The sequence below is a fragment of the Salvelinus alpinus genome, chromosome 16 (assembly GCF_045679555.1).
Source record: "Salvelinus alpinus chromosome 16, SLU_Salpinus.1, whole genome shotgun sequence".
Taxonomy (NCBI): domain Eukaryota; kingdom Metazoa; phylum Chordata; class Actinopteri; order Salmoniformes; family Salmonidae; genus Salvelinus; species Salvelinus alpinus.
The window spans coordinates 12,611,450-12,634,528 of record NC_092101.1 but is presented as its reverse complement, the minus strand read 5'-3'; the positions used below and the strand labels follow the sequence as shown (position 1 = coordinate 12,634,528).

General features: G+C 43.7%; 1 protein-coding gene and 1 long non-coding RNA gene across 2 annotated transcripts; both read left to right on the top strand.

Moving 5' to 3' along the window:
• The first annotated feature begins 231 nt into the window (after positions 1 to 231).
• LOC139540871 (uncharacterized) lies at positions 232 to 8,724 on the top strand. The gene is made up of 4 exons (XR_011668281.1): positions 232 to 520; positions 7,064 to 7,384; positions 7,544 to 7,708; positions 8,071 to 8,724. It is a non-coding gene; the product is annotated as an uncharacterized lncRNA (long non-coding RNA).
• Positions 8,725 to 16,974: 8,250 nt separating this feature from the next.
• Positions 16,975 to 21,204, top strand: LOC139540870 (arrestin domain-containing protein 2-like). Its single transcript, XM_071344887.1, has 7 exons — positions 16,975 to 17,507; positions 18,162 to 18,231; positions 18,386 to 18,636; positions 18,748 to 19,004; positions 19,183 to 19,345; positions 19,475 to 19,629; positions 19,736 to 21,204. Exons 1-7 carry the CDS (start codon positions 17,234 to 17,236, stop codon positions 19,787 to 19,789), a joined length of 1,224 nt encoding a protein of 407 aa, XP_071200988.1. The 5' UTR covers positions 16,975 to 17,233; the 3' UTR covers positions 19,790 to 21,204.
• The last annotated feature ends 1,875 nt before the right edge of the window (positions 21,205 to 23,079 follow it).

The following is a 23,079-nucleotide window of genomic DNA, read 5'->3' as shown; positions in this document are numbered from 1 at the left end:
CAACGTTGTTTTTTAAAAACAAATAGGCCTACTCCTCTTGAAATGCATGCTTTATTCAATGCTTTGTTTGTTTATTGAGCAAATGGAGCATGGAGCAACTGCTTGCCTCTATTGGCTGAACTTGTACACTTGACTGCCTACACATGATCAAATAAATGTGGAAATAAAAGCCCATGCGGCACAATTTGGAAACCTGGTCCCAAATCGGTCATACCATTCACGTCTTAGGCATGACAATGACCATAGGAGTTGGCTATACACCGTAATTTAGATCTGGGACCAGGCTAAGCTTTGGTGTGTTGGCTGTCACATCACCTCCAGTGACTTGCATGCCTAGAGAGGAACCGTGCAAGAAGCCTGATAATCGCACTGACATGATAAGATAAAAACCTTGACCCAGAAGTTTGCGGACCGTGCACGTCGAGTGTGAAGTATCGAAGCAGTTAGGCGGTTTAAACACAAACCAGGGCCTCTGGATAATGTAGAGCAATGCTACACATTGCTGCACACTTTTGCATTGGTAAGCTTACTCACCTTCCTACTTTGTTAACATTGAAAACTTTGGCTGTTGATAAGGGTAACTGCCTTTAAAAAACATTTGTTGGTGATTTTAGCATGCACATCTTTGTAGGGCAAAAAAAAAAGTGGGATGCATGCCAGCGAAGCCACTACAACACATTAATTGCACTATAACAGTGACAAACCGTGCCCACAAACTGTTAGGGTCTACATAAACCTGTCCCAACAGCAGAGTCCCAAAGGCAGTCCCAACACCTTACCACTGTTACACCTGGCTATCAGCGCAGCCTTGTCTGGCAGCAAAACAGTTAATTCAGACTAATTTACTCCCTTTTAAAATAACATAGCTGATATGGCTGACTTGCTCAAACAAATGTGGTTTCTACTGACAATTGAGATGTACAAACTATGGCATAAGGGTACGACAAGCGGATAAGAGGCAATCCATAATTTCGTTTAAGACATTAATGACGGACGTAGTCAATATAACTATTTGTTCAGCACTTTTGAAATGTACAGCGACAGAATTCAGAACATGGGCCGTTCTTACAGTGTTCTCCCTGCACACCAAGTCAGAACCGTAGGATAAATAAAGGGTACATATAAGCAGACAATGAAAGTTCTTACAATTTTCGATGATTACATTTCTCAAAAACAGGTTATAGGCTACATGTGTACCACCAAGTCAGAACAGTAGGCGAAATTAAGAGGAGAAAATAGACCAAATTGTTAAGGTGAATGGGCTACTAACAGCTTACCACACAACATACACTTAATATTACTTTCTTAGCTACAGTATACATACACCTTACACGGAACCCAAACCAGCTGCACGCGTGCGCCATCGTGCATAAATTAATTTTGTCCCCCTACACCAAACGCAATCACGACACGCAGGTTAAAATATCAAAACAAACTCTGAACCAATGACATTAATTTGGGGACGAGTCGAAAAGCATTAAACATGTATGGCAATTTAGCTAGTTAAGTTAATTTAGCTAGTTAGGTTGTTATTTTACCTGAAATGCACAAGGTCCTCTACTCCGACAATGAATCCACATATAAAACGGTCAACCGAATCGTTTCTAGTCATCTCTCCTACTTCCAGGCTTTTCATCTTTGAACTTATATTGTGATTGGCATCTACACTTTCATAGTAATACCATGACAGCCGGCAACAGTTCGTCTTTCAATCACCCATGTGGGTATAACCAATGAGGAGATGGCACGTGGGTACCTGCTTCTATAAACCAATGAGGAGATGGGAGAGGCAGGACTTGCAGCGCGATCTGCGTCAGAAATAGGAATGACTTCTATTTTAGCCCTTGGCAACGCAGACGCTCGTTGGCGCGCGCGCGCGAGCAGTGTGGGTGCAATAATTGAATAACATGGATTTCTAAATGTATTTTGCAGCGCACACGACATGTCCGGTCTGGTCAGCATGTTAGGCAAATACATTTAAACTCAGTTTTTCACAATTCCTGACATTTAATCCTAGTAAAAATTCATTGTCTTAGGTCAGATAGGATCACAACTTTATTTTAAGAATGTGAAATGTCCGAATAATAGAGAGAATTATTTATTTCAGCTTTTATTTATTTCATCACATTCCCAGTGGCTCAGAAGTTCACATACACTCAATTAGTATTTGGTAGCATTGCCTTTAAATTGTTTAACTTGGGTCAAATGTTTTGGGTAGCCTTCCACAAGCTTCCCAAAATAATTTGGGTGAATTTTGGCCCATTCCTCCTTACAGAGCTGGTGTAACCGAGTCAGGTTTGTAGGCCTCCTTGCTCACACACACTTTTTCAGTTCTGCCCACAAATTTTCTATAGAATTGAGGTCAGGGCTTTGTGATGACTTTGTTGTCCTTAAGCAATTTTGCCACAACTTTGGAAGTATGCTTGGGTTCACTGCCCATTTGGAAGACCCATTTGCGACCAAGCTTTAACTTCCTGACTGATGTCTTGAGATGTTGCTTCAATAAATCCACATTATTGTCCTGCCTCATGATGCCATCTATTTTGTGAAGTGCACCAGTCCCTCCTGCAGCAAAGCACCCCCACAACATGATGCTGCCACCCCCGTGCTTCACGGTTGGGATGGTTTTCTTTAGCTTGCAAGCCTCCCCCTTTTTCCTCCAAACATAACGATGGTCATTATGGCCAGTTCTATTTTTGTTTCATCAGACCAGAGGACATTTCTCCAAAAAAGTACGATCTTTGTTCCCATGTGCAGTTGCAAACCGTAGTCTGGCTTTTAAATGGCAGTTTTGGAGCAGTGGCTTCTTCCTTGCTGAGCGGCCTTTCAGGTTATGTCGATATACGACTCGTTTTACAGATACTTTTGTACATGTTTCCTCCAGCATCTTCACAAGGTCCTTTGCTGTTATTCTGGCATTGATTTGAACTTTTCACACCAAAGTACGTTCATCTCTAGGAGACAGAACGCGTCTCCTTCCGGAGCGGTATGACGGCTGCGTGGTCCCATGGTGTTTATACTTGCGTAGTATTGTTTGTACAGATGAACGTGGTACCTTCAGGCGTTTGGAAATTGCTCCCAATGATAAACCAAACTTGTGGAGGTCGACAATTTTTTTCTGAGGCCTTGGCTGATTTCTTTTGATTTTCCCATGATGTCAAGGAAAGAGGCCCCAAGTTTGAAGGTAGGCCTTGAAATACATCCACAGGTACACCTCCAATTGACTCAAATTATGTCAATTAGCCTATCAGAAGCTTCTAAAGTCATGACATTTTCTGGCATTTTCCAAGCTGTTTAAAGGCACAGTCAACTTAGTGTATGTAAACTTTTGACCCACTGGAATTATGATAGTGAATTTTACGTGAAATAATCTGTCTGTAAACAATTGTTGGAAAAATTACTTGTGTCATGCACAAAGTAGATATCCTAACCGACTTGCCAAAACTATAGTTCGTTAACAAGAAACTGTCTATCTCCTTGGCATATTACATTATTTATGCAGCAACATACAAAACATTTTTGCCTCACCTTGTTGTGCTGTGCTCACTTGAACAGGAAGGTGGCGCGGCGGTCCATCGTTGGCAAATTTTGTCATCAAACTTTGTCATCAAAGTCTGGCATTCTCTGGATGTATGGTGCTTTCAAGACAACTTGGAACTCGAAAAAAAGTTGAATCATGATGACGTCAGTGATCTTCAGGTCGTAGCTGTTGAAAGAGGCCGGAGTTCGCGATTTACAATTCCGAGTTGGATGAAAGTTCAAAACGTTTTCCCAGTCGTAGCTGGTTTTTCTCGAGTTCCCAGTTGCCTTGAACTCACTAGCCAGATTTTGTAGTTCCAAGTTAACAGTTGTTTTGAGCACGGCACAAATCATGCTTCATTGACAGCATGGCCAATGTTGAATGTTTATAATTTTAAACTAGGAAAAGAGCCACTTAAGATTATACTTGGGACCACACAGCCACACAGCCACTCCACAGGCTAATGATTGCTTTGCAATGCTTGCAGTTAGCCAATGATTTCTTCCAAACAACTCATTGTTGAATTTGCAATTTCCAACTTGTTATGTAAAGTTTATGTCCAATCGCCAATAAGCACCGATACGTTTTAGCAACGATATATATTTTTTTACATTGTTTGCAAACTGATATGGGACACGTAGAAATATCAAAATAACACGCAAAACAGGCAACTCCACCCCCCCAAAAAATGTGATTTGGCTAAAAATGTGGGGCTCAAAACAGGTGTCGCCACTGAAAACATTGTAAGACTTGTCATGAGCATGTATGACACCCTTATACCTATATTATACCTGGGCTACCGAGGTTAGTTTCGGTTAGTGTCTGTTTGGCCAATGACAGGTTTAGTTTTAGGATTTACTCCCTTTAAAACATTTTTTTTTTTTTTTTTTTTTTTTACAAGTGATTAACTATGATCTGTGTAAAAATAAATAGGATAATGACGAAACAGCAAACTAACCTTAAAACCAAGATGCTAATTGCCATGTTTTGGGAGCTGCTTTGTTGAGCAAAACAGTGAGTTTGCGGGTAGACGTAAATATTTTACACCTGATTTCACCCACCTGAAAGGGCAATGACCCAGTTATCATGAGGAAACATAGCCCAAGGTCATTATTTCATCAACACGTCTTTTTGAAGGAGGAAATAAATATAGCAACTTTTTGCACTAGTCAGACAAGAAACAGGTGGTGTACTATAGGTATACACTAGATTAGGTCACCCAGGGCCGACCCTAGCCTTTTAGTGGCCCCCGTTTTGATGACAGCTGGCTATCAGCTTGTTTTACAGCTAATTTCCTGCAATTCTACGCATTTAGCGATGGGTTGGGGACCGTTTTAAAGCACATTTCCTGCAATTCTACACATTTTATCAAGACATGCCATTTGAATGATATCTGAGTGAGATTGACCAACAAAATCAATAGGGGGCCCCTTGGAGGTCAGGGCCCTGGGCACCCTAAGTGACTGTTTATGTCGTTTTAGGGGCGATCACGTGTTGGCCTTACCCCTTGGTTGGAGACTCCACCTACTGTTTGGTGGACACAGGACCTGCCGCAATCCTTGGTTACCCATTGGCGCTCATTGCAAAACTGAGGGAAAAGTATCTTGCTATTTCAACTACTTGAACTACTTATTTAAGTGATTCATACATTATATTAATCAAAAAATGTCCAGAAACTATTCGTCCAGCCTTCGTCCACTATTCGTCCAGCCTGCCGAGGAGCGGTGTAAAATCTTTTCTTTTTTAAGGATATTGTGGGGCTTTCCTGCTGCCCCATCAGATTCACCCCGACGAACGACCCCAACAAGTCTGGCAAGATCATAAAAACGTTTTCTCCCCAATTTCGATCTTGTCTCGTCGCTGCAACTCCTCAACAGGCTCGGGAGGCAAAAGTCAAGTCATGCATCCTCCGAAACATGACCCACCAAACCACGCTTCTTAACACCCGCCGCTTAACCCAGAAGCCAGTCGCACCAATGTGTCGGAGGAAACACTGTTCAACTGACAACCGGGGTCAGCCTGCAGGCACCTGGCCCACCACAAGGAGTCACTAGAGCGCGATGAGCCAAGAAAATCCCCCCTGGCCAGGGATCGAACCCGCGTCTGTAGTGATGCCTCTAGCACTGCGATGTGGTGCCTTAGACCGCTGCGCGACTTGGAAAGCCCCATTAATATGTATTAATTGTCAATTATCCCTATAGGGTATAGAAAGTATATACACTACATGACCAAAATCATGGGCATTAATATGGAGTTGGTCCCCCTTTGCTGCTATAACAGCCTCCACTCTTCTGGGAAGGCTTTCCACTAGATGTTGGAACATTGCTGCGGGGACTTCCATTCAGCCACAAGAGCATTAGTGAGGTCGTGCACTGATGTTGGGCGATTAGGCCTGGCTCGGAGTCGGTGTTCCAACTCATCCCAAATGTGTTCGATGGGGTTGAGGTCAGGGTTCTGTGCAGGCCAGTCAAGTTCTTCCAAACCGATCTCGAAAAAACAATTTCTGTATGGACCTCGCTTTGTTCACGGGGCCATTGTCATGCTGAAACAGGAAAGGGCCTTCCCCAAACTGTTGCCACAAAGTTGGAAGCACTGAATCATCTAGAATGTAATTGTATGCTGTAGCATTAAGATTTCCCTTCACTGGAACTAAGGGGCCTAGCCTGAACCATGAAAAACAGCCCCAGACAATTATCCCTCCTCCAACCAAACTTTACAGTTGGCACTACGCATTGGGGCAGGTAGCGTTCTCCTGGCATCCGCCAAACCCATATTCATCCTTCGGACTGCCAGATGGTGAAGCGTGATTCATCACTCCAGAGAATGCATTTCCACTGCTCCAGAGTCCAATGGCTGCGAGCTTTACACCACTCCAGCCGACGCTTGGCATTGCGCATGGTGATCTTAGGCTTGTGTGTGGCTGCTTTGCCATGGAAACCCATTTCATTAAGCTCCTGAAGAACAGTTCTTGTACTGAGTTGCTTCCAGAGGCAGTTTGGAACTCGGTAGTGAGTGTCGCAACCGAGGACAGAGGATTTTTACGCGCTATGCGCTTTAGCACTTGGCGATCCCGTTCTGTGAGCTTGTGTGGCCTATCACTTCGCGGCTGAGTTTCATCATTTCAAGTCAGCTATTTATTCTTAATAATATCCCTTATAAATGACTAATGAGCTGGCTGACCATTAGGCTGTCTGACCCATAGGCTGCATGACCCATATTCCAAGATCTGAGGCTGTAATAATAGCCTTCTCTCCATATTTTAACCTACATTAAATTGCAGTTCAAAACTTTAGCTTATTAGACACCTGTCAGTCCTACTTTGTGTCAAAAACAATAGTCAAAAGTATTATAGCAATGTACTATATAAAAACGACCTCATTTCCAGTCCTGGCATTAGGATAGAGGGGTGATAACATTAGGCTTACTGGCAGCACCTTCCTGCCCAGTGCCAACCTCTTCCCCTAAAAAAAACATAATCTGATGTCTCCATGAGTTGTGCATTCAGTACATTTTTCTTATGTGTTTTGCCCTTTATCTTACAAGGTATCTACACTGCACGTAATATGAACAGTTACCATTCCTTGGAAGCCCAATAACTTATTTGAAAGTGGATGGGTTCAAGTGATTTATCATCACAAACCTGAGGCGTCCGACCCCACCATCATGAAGGCTCAAGTCAAACCATTGTGGAGGGTGACGGAGGAATCACATCAGACATGGGTGGCTGTACACAGAGTCCTGGAGGTCAAGTGTCCTTTCAATTGGGCACAAGACAATAGCACTCTGGACGACTGGCTACAGAACAAGAGAGGGCATCTGGCAAGTGCAACTTCTTTGAGGAAGAACCACTTCTCCAACACTCAGGTTGGTGAACATTTACACTGAATTATATAGCAGTTATAAGGGAAAATACATATCAACATAGTTCATAGTTGACCTAAATGTTGTCTGACATAAAAAAGTTCATAGGAGCATAGACTGCTACGTGCTGAGTCAGTTTTCACTATGTTTTGTTCAACACAGGTGCAGATGTTTGTAAAACAATAACTGATTTCATCACGTGGACCCCCAAACAATGTATAATTGTCCCGTGAGATGCTGATTTCCTCACCAAGGCTCTGGACACAATAAACCGATTCTGGGCCAAGTATATCTACAACAAGATGGTTGGCACAGCCCATAGACAAGGTACAAACTCTAGGTTGTGATATAGGTCTACTGTATATTCATTTCATATACTGTAACTGATAGAATAAGAGATTGGGAATAAGTTAAGAAAACCAAGACTATGGGCTGAATTCAATCCGTGTCGAGGAAGATCCACCTTTTATTAGCTCGTCTGAAATTTAAAGGCCATGTTCCCGTGTTCGCGGAGACTGCATTCGCGTTAAACGCTGCATATGTCGGCTGTCGGCTCAATCGGAAATTACCTTTGCATTTTAATACGGATCTTCCGCGATACGGATTGAATACAGCCTTATATCTGGTTCCACGCTGGCTGTAAAAAACAACAACCAAAAACAATTGACGGTGATGCGTTTCCTTCTTAGGAGACAGACTCCAGTCTACAGACAGTCCAGGGTGGAATACAGTGCAGAGAGGAAGAATGAGACGCTGGTACATGAAGAAAAGTTAGGAATACAGTAGTTCAGTCGAAGGACTCAACCCTGAATCATGTAATCGGTCTGGTGAAAAAAAATGATAAATTAACTGTATTTAGATTGGCACTTCAGGACCCTTTTTAGGCATCACTTTGGCTGTCACATTCATTTGTATTCTTGTAAACGACACTATCAGACATGTTCACCATAGCAGCACATACGTGTAGTATGTTGTCAACCATCGTCTCTTCTCGCTTGTCAACTTCATCCCTAAGGGTTCTTCAAGAAGCAAAGTGGATGTGACCCATGGAGGATATGGTATCTTCCCTTCAGGACACCGATCACCCTCTCTATAGAATAGCAATCACCTCTAATCGCCATGTACATACATTTGACCTGGTGAAATGGTGCTACAGTGTATACAACACAGACTAAATATACAGACAGAATATGGACTGTCACGCCCTGGCCTTAGTATTCTTTGTTTTCTTTATTATTTTAGTTAGGTCAGGGTGTGACATGGGTATTTATGTGGGTTTTTGTAGTGTCCAGGGTGATTGTAAGGTTTAGGGGGTTTATTTAGAGTAGTTGGGTTTATGTTTAGTATAGTTGTCTCCTATGTCTGTATGTATGTTCGTACCACATGGGACTGTAGCGTTTGTTTGTTTCGTTTCGTTTCGATGTCGTCCGTTTCCTGTACGTAAGTTTATGTTTAGTTATGTAAGTTTATGTTCAGGTTTCGTTCAACGTCGTTTTCTTGTTTTGTAGTTTGAAAGTGTTTTGTTTCGTTTCGTGTTGCCATCATCGTTGTTAAATAAAGATGGCTTATTTCCCAAAGCCTGCGTTTTGGTCTGAGGATCCTTCTCTCCTCACCTCATCCGAGGATGAGGAGAGCGACAGCCGTTACAGAATCACCCACCATCATCGGATCAAGCAGCGTGTGCAACAACAACAGGACCCACCTACACTGGACTATTGGAATTGGGAGGAAATTCTGGACCGGGAAATACCAGGAGAATATAACCGCCCCAAAGCTGAGCTGGAGGCAGCGAAGGCAGAGAGGCGGAGATATGAGGAGGCAGCAAGGAGACGTGGCTGGAAGCCTGAGAAGCCCGTGAGTACTACCCAAAAATTTCTTGGGGGGAGGCTAAGAGGTAGTGGGCCAAGGGCAGGTAGGAGACCTGCGCCCACTTCCCAGGCTAACCGTGGAGAGCGGGAGTACGGGCAGACGCCGTGTTATGCAGTAGAGCGCACGGTGTCTCCTGTACGGGTGCATAGCCCAGTGCGGGTTATTCCACCTCCCCGCACTGGTAGGGCTAGATTGGGCATTGAGCCAAATGTCATGAAGCCGGCCCTACATATTTGGCCACCAGTACGTCTTCTTGGGCCGGCTTACATGGCACCAGCCTTACGCATGGTGTCCCCGGTTCGCCTACATAGACCGGTGCGGGTTATTCCACCTCCCCGCACTGGTCGGGCGACGGGGAGCATTCAACCAGGTAAGGTTGGGCAGGCTCGGTGCTCAAGGGAGCCAGTACGCCTGCACGGTCCGGTATTTCCGGCGCCACCTCCCCGCCCCAGCCTAGTACCACCAGTGCCTACACCACGCACCAGGCTTCCAGTGCGTTTTCAGAGCCCTGTTCCTCCTCCACGCACTCTCCCTATGGTGCGTGTCTCCAGCCCAGTGCCTCCAGTTCCGGCACCACGCACCAAGCCTCCTGTGCGTCTCCAGAGCCCTGTACGCACTGTTCCTTCTCCCCGCACTCGCCCTGAGGTGCGTGCCCTCAGCCCGGTACCTCCAGTTCCGGTACCACGCACCAGGCCTAGAGTGCGCCACGAGAGTCCAGTGTGCCCTGTTGTTGTTCCCCGCACTAGCCTGAAGGTGCGTGTCCTTAGCCCGGTACCTCCAGTTCCGGTACCACGCACCAGGCCTATAGTGCGTCTCAGCCGGCCAGAGTCTGCCGTCTGCCCAGCGGCGCCTGAACTGCCCATCTGCCCAGCGGCGCCTGAACTGCCCGTCTGCCCAGCGGCGCCTGAACTGCCCGTCTGCCCAGCGGCGCCTGAACTGCCCGTCTGCCCAGCGGCGCCTGAACTGCCCGTCTGCCATACGCCGTCTGAACTGTCCGTCTGCCATGAGCCTGCAAAGCCGCCCGTCTGCCATGAGCCTGCAAAGCCGCCCGTCTGCCATGAGCCTACAGAGCCGTCCGCCAGACAGGAGCCGCTAGAGCCGTCCGCCAGACAGGAGCCGCTAGAGCCTTCCGCCAGACCGGATCAGCCAGAGCCTTCCGCCAGACCGGATCAGCCAGAGCCTTCCGCCAGACCGGATCAGCCAGAGCCTTCCGCCAGACCGGATCAGCCAGAGCCTTCCGCCAGACCGGATCAGCCAGAGCCTTCCGCCAGACCGGATCAGCCAGAGCCTTCCGCCAGACCGGATCAGCCAGAGCCTTCAGCCAGCCATGACCGTCCAGAGCCGTCAGCCAGCCATGACCGTCCAGAGCCGTCAGCGAGCCATGACCGTCCAGAGCCGTCAGCGAGCCATGACCGTCCAGAGCCGTCAGCGAGCCATGACCGTCCAGAGCCGTCAGCGAGCCATGACCGTCCAGAGCCGTCAGCGAGCCATGACCGTCCAGAGCCGTCAGCGAGCCATGACCGTCCAGAGCCGTCAGCCAGCCATGACCGTCCAGAGCCGTCAACCAGCCAAGAGCGTCCAGAGCCAGCCAGCCAGGATCCGCCAGTCATTCTGGTGTTGTCCCTCATTCTGGTGTTGCCCCTCATTCTGGTGTTGCCCCTCATTCCGGTGTTGCCCCTCATTCCGGTGCTGCTCCTTATCCTGATGATGCCCCTTAATTTAGGTGGGGTTATTTGGAGGGTGGGCATTGTGAGGGGGATAAAGAAGCGGGGATTGACTATGGTGGGGTGGGGACCTCGCCCTGAGCCTGAGCCACCACCGTGGTCAGATGCCCACCCAGACCCTCCCCTAGACTTTGTGCTGGTGCGCCCGGAGTTCGCACCTTAAGGGGGGGGCTATGTCACGCCCTGGCCTTAGTATTCTTTGTTTTCTTTATTATTTTAGTTAGGTCAGGGTGTGACATGGGTATTTATGTGGGTTTTTGTAGTGTCCAGGGTGATTGTAAGGTTTAGGGGGTTTATTTAGAGTAGTTGGGTTTATGTTTAGTATAGTTGTCTCCTATGTCTGTATGTATGTTCGTACCACATGGGACTGTAGCGTTTGTTTGTTTCGTTTCGTTTCGATGTCGTCCGTTTCCTGTACGTAAGTTTATGTTTAGTTATGTAAGTTTATGTTCAGGTTTCGTTCAACGTCGTTTTCTTGTTTTGTAGTTTGAAAGTGTTTTGTTTCGTTTCGTGTTGCCATCATCGTTGTTAAATAAAGATGGCTTATTTCCCAAAGCCTGCGTTTTGGTCTGAGGATCCTTCTCTCCTCACCTCATCCGAGGATGAGGAGAGCGACAGCCGTTACATGGACAGAACAACTTACCCATAGTCTAGTTGTAGTACGTACACATAATACACAATAGTAAGTAATTTTTGTTAAAAAGTATACAAAATAAAGTGTGTGGGTGTAAATAGCTAATGCAGTTGATGAGGAGTTGTCAGAGATATACACTGACTGACTGTACTTTTGGGCATGTTCTCGTTATTTGACAGACAGCTTCAAAAGTACCGCTGAAAGAAGCCAACTTTGAATGACGGTCTATGGGACGAACCGGAACGTGTCCCCTGAACGAGGGGAATGGCTTTGCGTGTTGTAATTTATGACGTGAAGCGGACGCTGAGTATGCCTGGTGCTGGCCTTGTATCCAATGAAGTGCAAGCCTATGACTATCAGTATTTCAGCATCAGTTTCATTTCAATCTTTGTTTAACAACACTTTGCATCCATGTGGTTACCCATAATTAACCTCTAATATTGACATTAGGTGTTTATGTGTGTGTAAAGTAAGCTTTCTGATCCTGTGTTTTGTGCATGTGAATCCGATAGCCCTGATCATTGAACAATTTTAGTGAATGCACAATTACTATCCGATAGAATATGGGAAAATATTCAATGTTCACACCATATTTTCTTAAATATATACCTGTAACTATTAAATATATTGTATTTTATTTATTCCATGCATTGATATCTTACGCATCCTATGCATTATATCTTATCGATGCATACCCAAAAGGCTGAGAAGTCATGAAAACATTAGACACAGAAGTTAGTGCACTCATGTAGCCGGGAGGGAGGGGAGAGTAATCTCTGTAGCGAATCATCTCGTAAACCAATGAACTTTCAGGCTCTGAAAACAGTGGTCGTAAACACGAGTGGACGGCGTGACTCGCATGTGCTTTTTTTCTAATTTGTGTATGTTAAAGAAACCCATTCGTACTTGAGCATATAAATTATGTGGTAGAAACATTGTAACAATTTAAATATTACAGTGAAGAACTCAAATCCACCATCCCATTTTTTGAAGGTAGGTTTGGTTTGTGTTCTTTGACAGAACTTTGGTCTGCTGGTGTGAAATATTTAATTCAAAAACGGTTAAATGTAGTTTAGGCTGGTCCGTGTGTTTATGCATAATTCATGTTTTCTTTTCACAAACAACACGGCACCATCAGGTATTTGTGTCACAGGCTACATTTTCTTGTGGTATAATTAATAAATGTTCCCTCCAAAGAATGACTTTCAAGACAATTAAACGTTTTAAACTGGAGTTGGACGAGCCGGACGATGCTGTGTATGCCAGCGGCGAGATAGTGTCAGGACAGGTCGTTTTAGAGCTCAACAGGGAGACGAAAGTGCACTCCATGAAGGTCATTGGAAGAGGGGTTGCCACTGGCTTGAGGATCACAGTGTGGGCATGAATGCAGTTTACAACGACTACACCTCCAAGATCACCTACTTTAGGAAGAGACAACATCTCATCCGAGGTAATTCTTCTGCATTTCTGGAAAGATCACACTGGTTATTTGTCACCGGATATGTTTTAATAACCTAACCATGTTGAAATGTTCAAAAGGGTTAGTATCTATTGATTTCCTATTAATGCAATTATCCAAACTAAAATTCAAACTTTGAGCCCATTAATGGAACTAATTAATTGCATGGTAAAAAGCATGCATCTCTAAAAGTAGTGCACCTTGGATTTGACCAAGCCTACTGTAGGACACAGTAAATATGGAAACACTGAAGACACAGGCCCTACTTTTGGTTATAAAACATAAAACACAAATCTATTAGAAAATGACATTCTTAGAGGCACTGTAGAATAACACGAGACTGGAAAATAGTTGACAGCATGAACTTAATATGTACAATTCTGTCGCGTGTGAATGAAGCTCACGTGTAGCAGCAACTTACTTATAGGGATTGGATCTAGGCCATCAGACTGGCAGGTAAATAAATGCAGGACTGGTGGAGTTAATGTTTCACTAGAAAGTCAGCTGTCATGCATGACTTGCCTTGACAATCAAATCAAATTGTAATTTTCACATGCGCCGAATACAACAGGTATAGTAGACCTTACAGTGAAATGCTTACTTACAAGACCTTAACCAACAATGCAGTTTTAAGAGAAATAAGTGTTAAGTAAAAATAGATAAAATAACAAATAATAAAAAATTTACAACATTTTAAAATAATTAAAGAGCAGCAGTAAAATAACAGCAGCGAGGCTATATACAGGGGGTACCGGTACAGAGTCAATGTGCGGGGTCACAGCTTAGGTAGAGTTAAAGGTAAAATTAAAGTGACTATGCATAGATAATAAACAGATTTGCAGCAGCGTAAAAGAGTGGTTGGGGAGGGGGGGCAATGCAAATAGTCAGGGTAGCCATTTCATTAGCTGTTCAGGAGTCTTATGGCTTGGGGGTAGAAGCTATTAAGAAGCCTTTTGGACCTAGACTTGGCGTTCCGGTACAGCTTGCCGTGCGGTAGCAGAGAAAACAGTCTATGACTAGGGTGGCTGGAGTCTTTGACAATTTTTAGGGCCTTCCTCTGACACCAAATGGTATAGAGGTCCTGGATAGCAGGAAGCTTGGCCCCAGTGATGTACTGGGTCGTACGCACTACCCTCTGTAGTGTCTTGCGGTCGGAGGCCGAGCAGTTGCCATACCAGGCAGTGATGCAACCAGTCAAGATGCTCTCAATGGTGCAGCTGTATAACTTTTTGAGGATCGGAGGACCCATGCAAAATCTTTTCAGTCTCCTGAGGGGGAATAGGCTTTGTCGTGCCCTGTGTACGACTGTCTTGGTGTGTTTGGGCCACCAGTTTGTTGGTGATGTGGACACCTTAACTTGAAGTTCTCAACCTGCTCCACTACAGCCCTGTCGAGGAGAATGGGAGTGTGCTCGGTCCTCCTTTTCCTGTAGTCCACAATCATCTCCTTTGTCTTGATCACGCTGAGGGAGAGGTTGTTATCCTGGCACCACATGGCCAGGTCTCTGACCAGGTCTCTGAGTTTGGATGTCTTCACTATTATTCTACAATGTAGAAATTAGTACAATTAAAGAAAAACCCTGCAATGAGTAGGTGTGTCCATTCTTTTGCCTGGTACTGTACATGCTGCTGACCTCTTGACAGGCCGCCTTCTCTAACCTCAAGGTTAAATTAAAGTGGATTTAGCTAATGTTATAACACATTAACTACCATGTACAGCTGAGTAATTGCATGGTTACATAAAGTTAGTATAGCAGAGGGGCAGCTTAATATAAAAGTGTTGGCCAGTTTTTATATGTGGATAGGCTAATTATGATACATTTCCCAAAGAATAACAGGAAATTATTTTATTGGATGGTGTTCAAAACATAATTTACATGTCATACTCAGTGCTTGACTTGGACTAAAATAGGTGCCAGTACTCATTTTGTGTGCCGGTACTGTTTATATTTAGGTGCAGGAACTCCACAATACTTTTGAGATAATATTCAGTAAGAGGTGCAGTAACTCAAGCAGTGAAAATTTGAGGTGCCGGATATTGATCTCTGATGAACTCCTGCCCAAGTCAAGTGCTGATCATACTGATAAACGTTGCCGTATTTTGATTTCATCAAGTCAGGTATCTCACAGAACTTCATATTTTCCTTCACAGAGTCAAAGTAAATGTCTACATTTTGGTTTGATTGTGGACTTGTTTTGATTATTGTAGGTCTAATCAGAAAAGGAGCATGGCCATTTACTTTCTGAGTCTCGCTCTTGGGTTTTTGACACTCTCTCTTTCATTATGACTGTTAGACTGTAAATAGTGGTTTTGGAATGTATAAACTAAAGTGAAAGAAAGAGTGAGTGGAGAAGCCCAAGAAGAGGAAGAGGCAGAGGCCGAAGACAGCTGCTGGCCTGAAAAGGTGTGTTTTTTTTTTTTTAAATGCTGCCTCTGTCTCTCAGGTAACAAGGGAAAAACATGTGGGAGCAGCTAGATTAACAACCTCTACAGGAAGATGTTGAAATACACCCCAACAGTCCTTTGTTATTTGCCTCGAGTCTGACTAATAATTGCTAAATGGCTGGGACTTCAGGGTGCAGGCACTTGTCAAATTAATCTTTAATCATGGTAAGTCAGTTGGGAAATAGCTTATGAAGTGCAGTCCTATTTCATTATAAAAGCAATGTGAGCAAACATATTCTGTGGACCTCTTATCTCATTTCATATGTCATATAAACGTAGCCTTTTTCCCATGGTCTGATAAAATTGCAGATTAGTTTTACTCCCTTCATGACATTAGTTTGGTTGATTTGGTTTTGAGACATTTCATGTTGATACTGATACTGCAGCTCTCTTTGGTCGTCTGATAAATGTGTAATGATGCCGTCCATGTTCATTGCAATAAACTAGACTGTGTTTTTCATGTATTCTTTGTGTGAATACACTCTGGCTTAAGTCCTGCTGTTTGTGTGCCTTAAGCCGGACCCCCAAAAAACATAGCTATAGCCTTCTATACATAACTTGGCACTCTACTAAGATAGGTCTTTGTTTTGAATATCATCTGTTCTGAACACATATGTACATGGTATTAACTTTGTTAGTGTGATGAGTCTGCAGACCATTCATTATTTGATACAACGTGGGTGTATAAGTCCAAAATCATACTTCGTGCAGGCATGCAGGCATACATGGTTTTTATCTCATCGGCCCAGCAATTACAGGAAGTCTAAGGTCAGAGCTCACTGAAGTCGATGACACACTTTTTAAGTTCTCAAATAGCCACCAGGAGGCGGTTGATATCATAAATTTGCACAGTACTGGTACTAGTCTATATTCCATGACAAAGCCCAGCTGTTGCATGTGTCGTTCACACCACAGGAGGCAGTATATAACCCTCACATACTTTCAGGAAACAAATAAGTAAAAAACTTTGTTTTTTGGGACAACATTTCACCCCTGATTTTGCAATCTAGAGGGCCTGGAACTAAATGTTCTGTAAGATATGATCGATGTATTTGTATTGCAAGCAGATGTACTTAAATGTACTTTTCATGTTTATGCGCATTCCCTTTATCATTATTGCTTTTTATTGAAGTGGTAGCCTATATGAAATAGTAAAAAAACTGTTTCATGATAGTTCATACAGGGCTTTAGAGACTTTTCTAATCATCATCATGTTTGCTCTCTAAGAAAATCAATTTTGCAAACTGTGCATGTTCTGTTTCTTGGAACTAATGCATAGACCGCATGTACAGAATGTTAAAAATGGACACGAGCTAAAGCGAAAATAAATACCTTTGCACAATAGTACAATGTGAAACTATTTTGTCAAATGGGAGGATCTTTGCAGTCTTCGGGCATGCTCAGTTAAGTCTGTTTTTGTCTAAGAACCTGTAACCATCAATCACCAGGCACTGTTTTCTCCGTTCGCTCCGAACACCACGCCCAGGGAAGATGTTTATTAGCCTGCTACAATCTATGCATGGCACCTTATGTAATATATTTGGAGATCCCGCCCCCTTTCACATCGTGCAAAAAGGAACTGTGGCCGTCTCTCCTGCATCAGTTTTGTGTAGCGACAAGCCAGAGAGATAACTGAAACGTTCTACGTTTTTTGACAACTTGAATAAGAGCGCAAGAACATTTTAGCAAAAGTATTCCCTTTGGAATTAACACGCCTCAAGATGATTTTCGGCAAATTGAAAAAGTTTGACATCGTCTTTGACTCTCCAGAAATCGACTCTCCTCCAGTCTTCAGCAGTGGGGACGTGGTGTCTGGAAAAGTAGTTTTGGACCTTGCAGGGGAATGTAAAGTGGAGTCGTTGAAGTTGCACGCCGAAGGTTTTGCTAAAGTGTATTGGACCGAGTCACGTTCGGCTGGGTCTAGTACTGCTTATACTCAAAACTACAGCGACGAAGTGGAATATCTCAACCGAAGAGAAGTGCTTTTGCAAGCAGGTTAGTCATTCTCTCTTTCTCGGTGAATGTAAGCAATCATGTTCCATGTTATGACACTCTCCGGACAAACCATCTCGAGCAAATTTCACTCAAGAGAAAAATATTTTATTGTACACAACTGCGTTTTGTGGGGGGTTTATCTCATGAGGTTGTATTTTGTTATAATTTATTAGCTTTGAATTATTCTGTCTTTTTTTTAATGGTTCAAGTGTTGTCAATGCAAGTTAGATTAATTCTTAAAGCAATAACTCTAAAAGGGGGCTCTGTCTCAGTGCTGCCATAAATAATATAAAATTGAACAAAATAACCCACAAATCAAGGGCCTGAAAATACCCATTCAAGAGCACCAGATTTGACAAAAATCTGTTCTCGGGACAGTGAGAAGGAACCACCCCTTGCAAGTAGTATAGAGAAAGGTGCTACATATCACGTCTAACGTTTTAATATTGGATAAATATGGTGCTCTTGTTTGATGAGAAAAGAGTAACTTCAGTTGCAGTTCAATGTAATGAAAAATTGAACTCAGTGACTTATCCAATATTTATTTTAGGTAGTACATAGCATTGGAAAGCAAAATGCACTCTTTCAGTAATCAACGAATGTATCAGAAGTTGTCACAAAACATTAATGCTTGTTTTATTCATTTCTTTTCAGATAATGGCGAGCTCACCCTCCTCCCTGCTGGAAGACATGAATTTCCATTTAGTTTCCAGTTGCCTGATGAGTAAGTTTCCCTTTCTGGCATGAATGGTTTCGGTTCAGTATTAGCATACAGTAATGCACCTGTGTTGATTGCATTTGATTTGGGCCTATGATATCATCACATCTTATTAAAGAACAACGAAGGTCTAATCAATTGATGTGTTTTACTCCAACAGGACACTGGTAACATCTTTCGAAGGCAAGCATGGCAGCGTCCGCTACTGGGTGAAGGTGAAGCTGCATAGGCCCTGGGCTACAGTGAGGAAGATCAAGAAGGAGTTTACAGTCATTGAGCCCATTGACATCAACACACCAGCCTTATTGGCCCCCCAAGCTGGCAGTAAAGACAAGATGGCACGGGTTTGGTACCACAACTTTGGACAGGTGTCGATAACTGCCAAGATCGACCGTAAAGGTTACACACCAGGTAAGAACCAACCATATCCTTTAACCCTAGTGGCCTGAACTTAACAAATAGTTATAACTGTTTTTAGCTAAACCAAATGTAATGTCACAGCCTCTGTTCTCCATCTTCCAGGTGAGGTGATTCCTGTCTTTGCTGAGTTTGACAATGCCACGTCACGCTCTGTGGTGCCCAAGGCCTACATCACACAGACGCAGACGTTCCTCGCCCGGGGCACCATGAAGCAGAAGCAGGCGGTGGTGGCCACGCTTAGTGGCGACGTGGTGGGGGCCCAGCGTAGGGAGACCTGGCATGGCCGCGCCATCAAGATCCCACCTGTCGGGCCCTCCATCCTGCAGTGCCGCATCATCAAAGTGGAATACATGCTCAGGGTGAGTTCACTCCCTAGACAGAGAATGGAAAGCACTTAATGCACGTTTACTAGGTTTTCCTTGTTGAGTATATGTCTTATTGATAATGAAAAGCTAATTAGAAGTTAGTGGTTTTACCCCTACTGAAGAGTCCATGTTACTGTAGTTCTAAAAGCTTTCTCCCCACTCCACCACTTAGGTATGTGTGGATGTTCCTGGGACCTCTAAGTTGTGCCTAGAGCTGCCGCTGGTGATGGGCACCATCCCCCTGCATCCCTTCGGCAGCCGCACCTCTAGTGTCAGCAGCCAGTACAGTGTCAACCTGGAATGGCTCCGCATGGCCATCCCTGAGCAGCCTGAGCGTAAGTGTCTGTCTCATTGTAAACAAGACATAACATGTTCCCCAAAGCTAAATGCCAAACCCCCTGAAAATCTCCAACCTTAGGGAAAATGGTTTACTCATCTGTCCCCTCTTTCCCTCCCCCATATAGCTCCTCCTGACTACAGCTCTGTGGTGACTGATGAGGAGGCTGAGCAGAACACTATGGCCCACCGTCCTGAGGAGGACCTCAGTGGGATCATGGAGCACCCACTTAGGGCCTTTGTCCAGGAGTTCCGCTTCCGACCCCCTCCGGTGTACTGCGAGGTGAGCTAGCACCACTTAGAATACTCTGTGATTTAACACAACTCTCTACACTTCATGGTCCAATGTGCCTTATTGAAACGTATACCTTTGTGTTTTGCGCCTGCAGGTCGACCCAAACCCTCAGCCCCTCAACATGAGACGTCGCTGCATGACGTGTTGAACCAACCACTTGAGCGTCACGCGATGACCCGACTTAATTACGCAAAGTGATTTGTCTTCTCCTGGATTACTATCCGAAACTGGCTACCCAGTCCCAAGATGTGGCCTCTGTTGTTGGTAGGGACTAAGAGTACCGCTGAGAAGAGGAGATGGAGACGACAGGACCTGGTTGTGGAGGAAGCCCTTTTTTAAAAAGAAAGATGGACATGTTACGTTGCGCAAGGAAAGGAAATAACTTGTACCATGGTTCCTGTCCTCCAAAGTGATTTTGGCTCTGGATGAGGAAACAGAGCCCCTCCTGCCAATCAATGATTCCCACACAATAAATGTTTTGTGTTATTTACTGAATTTGGGGAAATATTGGGGGAGAATCACTTGATTTTTGTAAGGGGGGAGAGTTGGAGTTGCAGATGATACCTAAGCCTTAAAGAATGCTATGTGATATGAAGAAGTAATCAGTTGGCTTAATGTTGAGGCATCTGTAATACCCAACTCCCCTTTGCCTTGTAACATATAGCCTGGATGTCAACCTGCGTTATGTATTATGACTCAATCATGATGTTCCCATGACTATTTCTACTGATAGTCAAGTAAATGAGTTTCAAGTAAGCACTTTTTCTGAGAAGTCATGGTTTGGTGAAGAGGAGTTGAGTCAGCAGGTTTAGATATTAAGCCGATGTACACAGGTAATGCTATGCAAAAGGGAAAGCCTGCAGTGTCTGCAAATGAACTGAAATGATTGCCTGAGCGATTCTGATGCAGCAGCTATCCGCTGGAGCTGTTCAATGTATTCTGAATGTTAATGTAACAGTACTGGTTAATGTAACAGTACTGGATGAAGAAACTAAGTGAATTTCTTGGTATGTGGATGAATTCAAGAGGAATTGGAGTTGCGTAAAAGCTAGTTCTTTAGCACAAACCTATGCATAGTGTCTCCTCAAATAGAGACTAGTACTGATTTATTATGACCGTTCACAACAATGATAAGAGGAAGAAACGTGTGAGTCTGTTTTGAAGCTGCTTCAGGCTCAAATGATTAGTTTTAGAAGCAGCTAAAGAGGAAATGTCTGAGCCATGTGGTTTGTGCGTTTGTCTCAACCCAGATGCCTGTGCCTTGATGTTTCTGAACAGTTTAGAAATGTCTGCAGAACATTTGTTCAGCGTCACATTAAGCCTTACGTTGGAGATGTCACTTTGAAGTGTACTAAAGAACATTCCAAGAAATTACTGAGGACTTTTACCTCATTTCCAAATAGTGGAGAGAATGGTGGCTTCAGGTCAGCAACGCAGCTTTGGTGTCATGCTCAGTGCAGCACACACCTTAAACGGAATGTATTTTATACAAATGCCATTGTTGATTCACATGACTAGCCAAAGTTTTTGTAATTCTTGTTTCTAATAAAAACACTGACAGATTTTTGTGTTTTCTGTCAATTCATTTCTTAATTTACCTCATTCTATTTCCCAGAAAGTTTCAATGGTTAGATTTGACTAGAGGTTCAATACAACTTGTTCTCCTCGAATAGATGATTGAGTGCCATCTCAAAGAAGAGGATATTAAAGCTTCCTTTTCAACAGCTACTCGTTGACATGCTTAAGAAACATGACTGGGCAGGGGAATTCTGGTGAAAAGTAATTCAGTCACGTTTAACTTTTTTTTAACATCCACACATTTGAACCATAATGGGAATTGAATTTCTTTGACCAAACTTAGGTTCATGTAACCTGAAACCTCATTATTTTTTTGTTCTGCTACATTCTACTGTCTTTTTTTGGAACATCATGTACAGCAGTTTTAATGTGAGCCGAGGCAGCACTGCGGGCATGGTTCATCTGAAGATCACTTCTCTTACTCAGAGGCAGCAGGCCATGAAAACAATAATTGTGAAGTGGTAGTGGGTGTATATTTTTTACATTGTACAGTTACATAATTTTGCTTTTCCGGCTATTCCTGCAGCCTTTGGCAGATGTTGGGGTCTTACAATTGTTTAATACATACAAGAACAGGATGAAAGGATAACAGTTGCCTGCTACAGAGTTTCTGACTTGATTTCTTGTCATTTTTTGTCTTATCAAAACTCCATCTGTGACTGGTTTACGTAACCAAACCTTCAATATCTTGTGTGAGGTGGCTGTGTGGTAGATGCATTATAAACTCCTTCACAGGAAACAGAGCATATGTGACCTAGTAGGCCTGCAATCTGCAGTGAAAGAGGAAACAGAATACTAAGATGGTGTTATTAATTAGACAGGCCATCAAGGATAATAAATTCATTAAAAAGTCAGTTTCAAAACCTGACCAAAATAGACGTTTCCATCTCTCACCAAACCTATTGGGACAGGCCTTGGCTGGTGCCGGTGGTGAGTTGGTGGCTTGGCACGCAAGGCAAAACATTTGATATATGTTGTCTTGACAAATTGCGATAGGCGGTTATGGCACATACAGTTGAAGTCGAAAGTTGACATACACTTAGTTTGGAGTCATTAAAACTCGTTTCAACCACTCCACAAATTTCTTGTTAACAAACTATAGTTTTGGCAATTCGATTAGGACATCTACTTTGTGCATGACACAAGTATTTTTTTCCAACAATTGTTTACAGACAGATTCTTTCCCTTATAATTCACTGTAACACAATTCCAGTGGGTCAGAAGTTTACATACACTAAGTTGACTGTGCCTTTAAACAGCTTGGAAAATAACAGAAAATTATGTCATAGCTTTAGAAGCTTCTGATGGGCTAATTTACATCATTTGAGTCAATTGGAGGTGTACCTGTGGATGTATTTGAAGGCCTACCTTCAAACTCAGTGCCTCTCTGCTTGACATCATGGGAAAATCAAAAGAAATCAGCCAACCTCCACACGTCTGGTTCATCCTTGGGAGCAATTTCCAAATGCCTGAAGGTACCACGTTCATCTGTACAAACAATAGTACGCAAGTATAAACACCATGGGACCATGCAGCCGTCATACCTCTCAGGAAGGAGACGCGTCCTGTCTACTAGAGATGAACGTACTTTGGTGCGAAAAGTGTCAATCAATCCCAGAACAACAGCAAAGGACCTTGTGAATGTGCTGGATGAAACGGGTACAAAAGTATCTATATCCACAGTAAAACGAGTCCTATATCGACATAACCTGAAAGTCCGCTCAGCATGGATGTCACGCCCTGACCTTAGTTATATATGTTTTCTTTATTATTTTGGTTAGGTCAGGGTGTGACTAGGGTGGGTATGCTAGTTTTGTCTTGTCTAGGGCTTTTGTATATCTAGGGGTTTTGTAGGTCTAG